This window comes from Charadrius vociferus, unplaced genomic scaffold, assembly GCF_000708025.1.
Source record: "Charadrius vociferus isolate BGI_N301 unplaced genomic scaffold, ASM70802v2 scaffold67, whole genome shotgun sequence".
In the NCBI taxonomy this organism is placed as follows: Eukaryota; Metazoa; Chordata; class Aves; order Charadriiformes; family Charadriidae; genus Charadrius; species Charadrius vociferus.
In genome coordinates, this window is record NW_009649485.1 from 3667619 (window position 1) to 3673879 (window position 6261).

Below are 6261 nucleotides of genomic sequence, written 5' to 3' on the forward strand. Positions count from 1 at the left end.
ATTTTTGCAGAGCTTAAGTACACATTTTAAAATGTTCTGGTTTATTTTCTCTCTGCAAAGAAAACCTTCTACTGCATGCATGCATGCATAAATTATCCAATGCAGGAATATCTATCAGAATCAGGTGACAAATAAGTAAGTGACATTTGGAAGTGATTTATGTTCATCTCCCAGAAATAACAGATTGTAGGCGTACATTGGCAAATCAGTATAAGCCAGTACAGGCTCATTAAAATCAATCCAGAAAGACTGTCAAAATCAACAGAGAAATCTCTACAGAAACGAGACATCATTCTATTTGTTCTCTTCTTGTATATTTATCAAAGAAAAAAAACAACACAACACACACACAAAGAAAAAGAGATAAATATCAAGCAGGTAGTTCAGTGCCTGATAAAAACAACTGCTGATAACGCATAAGCTAGTTTCTGAATTAACCTAGGAATTATGCAAAAGTCATGGGTGTCCAGTGGTGACACTCCAGATAAAGCTGGCCAGTTGGCTGGATAGCATTGTTGAATAATTCATCCACATAGTTTCTTTTAATGTACGGAAGGAAATGCAAGTGCAAGAAAGCTCCCAGCAATATCATCAGAACAGATGCAGCACTCTTATCTCTGAAACCATGCTAGCATGACACCACTGACACTGCAGGCATTCGCGCATTTGAACACCCCAAGGATGCACACACGCAACATGCCACAGGAGCTCTGTGGAAACAAGCAGGCTACCATTTTGCATGTGTTAACTCCAACAGTCATCTTAGGGAAAAGGAAAAAATTGACCCTTCCCCGGGAAAAATGGAAATGTAATTTAAGGGAAACTAGTGGCTGCCAGGATGGTGACACTGGATTGTTTCATTGGAATTACCTAACCTGTCATTTCTGTCAGAATAAAGTCCGATACCCATGAATGCTGAGAATATTAATAAAACAGAAGTTGTATTATTGCTAATTTTTTACGTTCTTTTATTCCCTACAGAAAGCACTTTGAAAATTCATAAACTCCAGTGGTGACTATTTAATAATTGGGCTTAATTCTGGCAAAATAATAAGGTCCCTTATAACAGCTCAGCATCTTACTATTTGCATCTACAATAGTGATTTCACCATTGTAATATATGTATGTTACACTAATTGCACTAAGTCAGATATTTCATACCTAGACAGTTTTTCTGAAATATATGTTTTTACTCTGGCTTGGAGATTTTTGGTTCATTTCTTTTTCCTAAGCTACTGCTACTGCTTTTTACCAATATGTAATAATTTAAACATTGTTTTAAATGTTCTCATGATGTTATTACCACTTCAAAACAGTGAAAAGGGACAAGGAGGAAAAAAAATAATCCCAAAACCAAAGTCCAAAAAAACAACTGTAGACACGTCCAACATTTGGTAAAAATCTGAAATTATAAACTTTTTTTGTATGTCTTGCAATGAAGTAAGAAGCGTTACTGTGTACTCTGGTGTTAAACTACAAGAGATTCAATACATTAATCAAACAATTATCTAGAAATAATATGTTTTGCTGCCTTCATCTTCTTTGATCCTTTACACAGAAGTCAGACTTGACCTCTTTATTTTTAGCAACATTATTCATTTTTACCTCGAGCTCCTAAGAAATTATTCCCGACGAGATGAGAGCAGTTCTCTTATAAAACACACTCATAATAATCATATGAAAGAATAGTTTGCAGCTATTTTCAATAATAACTGCAAATCCCACTGCTACCCATTCCCCCAGTCTGTCGTGCCACACATAACCTGACTCAAAGCTATTTTCTAACAACATGTATCGGGAACCAATTCGATGAGGGAGGGAAGGAGGACTAACCCACAGTTCTAGCGGTCACTGACACAAACTTTCTGTGTTGGTGTGTACGTGAGCTAGAGTACTAAGGGATCGCTGCAGACAAGAATGTTTTTAAATATTTTTAAAGCCTTGCCATGTCAGGTGTGGGGACAGATGGATTAGCAGCAAGACACCAACTGATGACAGACAAAGTGAATGCTGTTTATCTGATGCTTACGGAGATAAGGAGTTTATCACATAGTTTTCACCTAAGCAACATTTATTTTATATTATAACCTTCTTGATAGTGAAAAAAGGCCATTGTCATGCAAAGCATAGTCGTGCAGTCGGTACCTGCACCTGATATATCATGCTAGTTTCCAAAGTTACAGCAGTCAGAAGTATGTAAAAGCCTACTTTATAAAGGACTCACAGAAATAAATCAGATTAATTTATACTTTGGATGTTTTAGTAATAAAGTTCATTTCCTAACATGTCTAGCACTGCCACTAAGTTTCAGTGGATCAAACACAAAGATTTAGATGTGATTAAAAAAAGATGCAGCAAAAACATATGATGAGACAGAATAACAAACAAGACAAAGATTAGTACCAAACTACTTTTTGCAGCATCAGAGCCCACTCTTTTTGTATAAAAGAAATTTGAGTTACCTGTCAATGACCTTACTCCAAAGCAAACCACAGTCATTAACCTTCCTACAGCTGGGTCGGGGCGATCCCCAGCACAAAGCAGGCTGGGCGGGGAATGGCTGGAGAGCAGCCCTGAGGAGAAGGCCCTGGGCGTGCTGATTGACCAGAAGCTCAGCATGAGCCAGCAATGTGCAGTCGCAGCCCAGAAGGCCAACCGCATCCTGGGCTGCATCAGAAGAAGAGTGGCCAGCAGGGCAAGGGAGGTGATTCTGCCCCTCTACTCCACTCTCGTGAGACCCCACCTGGAGTACTGCGTTCAGCTCTGGAGTCCCCAACATAAGAAGGACATGGACCTGCTGGAGCGTGTCCAGAGGAGGGCCACGAGGATGATGCGAGGGCTGGAGCACCTCTCCTATGAGGAGAGGCTGAGAGAGTTGGGGCTGTTCAGCCTGGAGAAGAGAAGGCTCCGCGGAGATCTTATTGCGGCCTTCCAGTGCCTAAAGGGTCTACAGGAGAGCTGGGGAAGGACTTTTTACTGGGGCATGGAGTGACAGGACGAGGGGGAATGGCTGTAAACTGGAAGAGGGCAGGTTTAGATTAAACATTAGGAAGAAGTTTTTCACTTTGAGGGTGGTGAGGCACTGGCACAGGTTGCCCAGAGAGGTTGTTGAGGCCCCATCCCTGGAGGTGTTCAAGGCCAGGCTGGACGTGGCCTTGGGCAACCTGGTCTAGTGGGAAGAGTTCCTGTCTACAGCAGGGGGGTTGGAACTCGATGAACTTCAAGGTCCCTTCCAACCTAAACCATTCTATGATTCTACTGAAATAATACAGCAGAATTGAAGAGTGGATTTCTTGGAGCAAAACAGGAGAGCATGAATTGCTCCCCTCATTGGCAGGAGGGGCTGGGGCAGATGTCACATCCCACCACACTGCTGCAGCTGTGCCTACACAGCAGCCATGGCCACGTGCTCAATGGTTGAGTCAACAAGAAAAGCACCAAAGACAGACATCAAAAATGCCTGCATTTTATGTTCAGCACTTTTGACTTTGGAACTTACCTTCTGTCACTGTTTCTAAACTGTAAAATGGAATTAATTCTCCACTCTCAAGATTAGTTATCAAGCACCATATACATACGTCAGAAACAAAGTTTCTGCCTTATAATCCGCCCTTTGTATTACTGTAGCAATATAATTTGCAAGTGTAGTAGCAGGCACGTGCTTCCAGTGTGCACACTCAATACTGATTTTTCTCAGTTTAGTTGAGTTGAAATTTTGGTCATAGTTTTACAAGCCATGTACGGATAGCATCCATGAAATCTGCAGCCTTTCCATGGCAAAGCTTTTCCTTGTCCAAATACAACATTAAAAACACTTTTCCTGAGTAGCCACCAGTGACAATTAGTAAAGTGGCAACTGTTACAGTAAAACACAAAACTCCAAGACTGCGTGTGGTTTCTGTGGAAAGCGAGCACATTGCAGTTATAATCATGGCAATTACAATTACCGCATGTCTTTTCTCTGCCATCAGAGATGCATATGACCGCGTTACTTAAAGGAAAATTCTTTAATATCTGGGACCGTAATAAAACTTCTGCTGATCAGTCCTCCTGTATACTACCCTTTGATAGAAGGTTAAGTCACCTCAGTCCTGTAGCTCAAAAAGCCCTATTTTGCTTTATTTAAATATCAGTTGATTAATAGTTGATTTTTTTATCAAGTTAATGATTTGACTTTTTATCAAGTACAGTCTCTTTCCAAAGCTCACTTCCATCTTCTTTGACAAAGCTAATTAAAAAAAAAAAAGGATAAAAACTGCAAGAAATCTGTAGTTCAATTTACGTTCAGTTGTCCGAGAAATGCTTTATAACATAAGAATTTGCTATACCTCTGGCCTTACTGGGTCTTCAATGCCAACAACACAAATGCAAGTCAGGTCAGATAATATGTCATTTTCATTGTCCCAGTCGGGCTCTGGGCTGCTGTTAAAGTCTCGGAAAGCAACACAGATAGTTCTCAGTCCGTCACAGGCCATCGGTTCAATCACTTTCTTCACCATTTCATCTCGGTCACGTGGTCTGAAGATACGAGGTTCACCGGCTGCATTAAGGATCCTGGAACATCTTTTTTATTTATGGAGGGAAAAAAAAAGCAGCTGTTGATTGTGTATTTACATGACTGCTGAACAGTATTTCCTTGTGTCATTCATTTCATTCAACACTTTCCTTTTTGATGGCTAGTTTTAAATTTCTGGAGTAAATTTCTAGATTTAACAAGATGATTCACTACTAAAATATCAGAGAATTTGTAACTTACTACAGAGACACCAAGAGCCCTTCATCTCCCATTTCCTCTATGTAATTAATGAGCTGACAACTTACAGCGAAATTGAAAAAGCCTTCTTTTCCAAATGCGTTGAACATAAAGAATCCAGTTGTAAACTCCTGAACCCAAATCTTTGGCTAGCCAGTAAGAAAAATAAGCCAAACAGTTTTGCAAGAGTAGGCACTTAAAAAAAAAATTTAGAAAAGAAAAATAACAGCTTATTCTATTAAAGTGTGTCATATTTCTACTGTAAGTAGCAAATTCCAAATACTGAAATTCTCAGGTATGTCTTATTAGTGTCAGAATGTTTTGCATTTTGGAAAAACACAGCAATTAATCCATTGAACTTACTTCTTCAGAACAATTTCAGAAGCTCCTTTGCTGTACATTCGGAAACTACCGTCTGGCATTTTAATGACAGTACTCATTGACTTTCTGACAGAGTTGAACGTGTAAACTTTATAGAGTTTCTCCTCAGGGATGAGGTTCCGAACAGGCTCATAATCCTGCTTCAAGTCCAGGACGAATCCCAGGAGGCCACACTCCGTCTTATTGCCCACCTGGCGAGGCAGGCCACCCTCTTTTTCTGGTGGCTGAAGAGAAGAAAAAAGTAGATATGAATTTCTCTAATGATAAGCAGTATACAATGCCTTCTGAACAATTAGCAACAAAGTTACAGTTTTTAGTTAGTCTCTAACTGTGCAATCATGTTTCTTGGGATTTTTAAAAGCTAGCAAAAAATCCATAGAACTTTAACAGACTAGCAGCAGCTATTCTCGCAATGAAGAAAATTTCTCTAGACGTTTGGTCTCTTGCATTACTTTTCTTTTAAATTAGCCATTGGCAGTTGAATGGCTTGTGATGGTGAGGCAATACATCTTTAAAAATGAAGTAACTTTCTTTCGGCTCAAAACTAATTCATTCTCATTTGTCACAGAGTATTTCCTTTTCACACTTGATTAGAATTATATTGTTTTGCTGACTTTCATGGTTACAAGGGTGAGTTAAAGAAAGATCTATCCTTTTGTTTTCCTACCAGGCATTTTTTATGTAAAAATAAATCTGCATCTAATCGCTACAGTAAATCTCAACAAACAAACAAACGTTTCATTTACAAACTTTCTTGGAGGTGTAATACACCCCGAACAAAAAGTTCCTGTCTTGTCAAGACTCCAAATTGACTTAAAGTGGCCCATGTGTGAACTACAGACTGTTGATAACTTAAATTTTCTTGTACTCACTTGTACTTGAATTAGAAAAGCGTTGCTTAAGTATAGTTTAGCCCGACCTTATGGGAACAAAAAGAAGGGAGTCCTCTCACAACTTCAATTTGCATTGAAAACAGGTTTTGATTTGACTCAAGACACAACTTTAAGTCATCATTTTCAACGTGACTTAAATTTTTGCCTCACATTTTGCAGAATTTGGACTGCAGGACTATATTCAGAATCCACATTTAATTTCACTATAGACTTTAAAATCCAGTCTACTCTGAA

General features: G+C 39.2%; 1 protein-coding gene across 1 annotated transcript in view; it reads right to left on the bottom strand.

Annotated features, from left to right (window-relative positions):
* The window catches only part of ATP2B2 (ATPase, Ca++ transporting, plasma membrane 2), a 130411-nt gene that overhangs the window by 48926 nt on the left and 75224 nt on the right, over positions 1–6261 (bottom strand). Inside the window, exons 12-13 of the mRNA XM_009889960.1 lie at positions 5117–5358; positions 4329–4563 (exon numbers count right to left, since the gene is read on the bottom strand). Coding sequence (XP_009888262.1) covers positions 4329–4563; positions 5117–5358 — 477 coding nt within the window. The remainder of the gene's footprint in view (positions 1–4328; positions 4564–5116; positions 5359–6261) is intronic.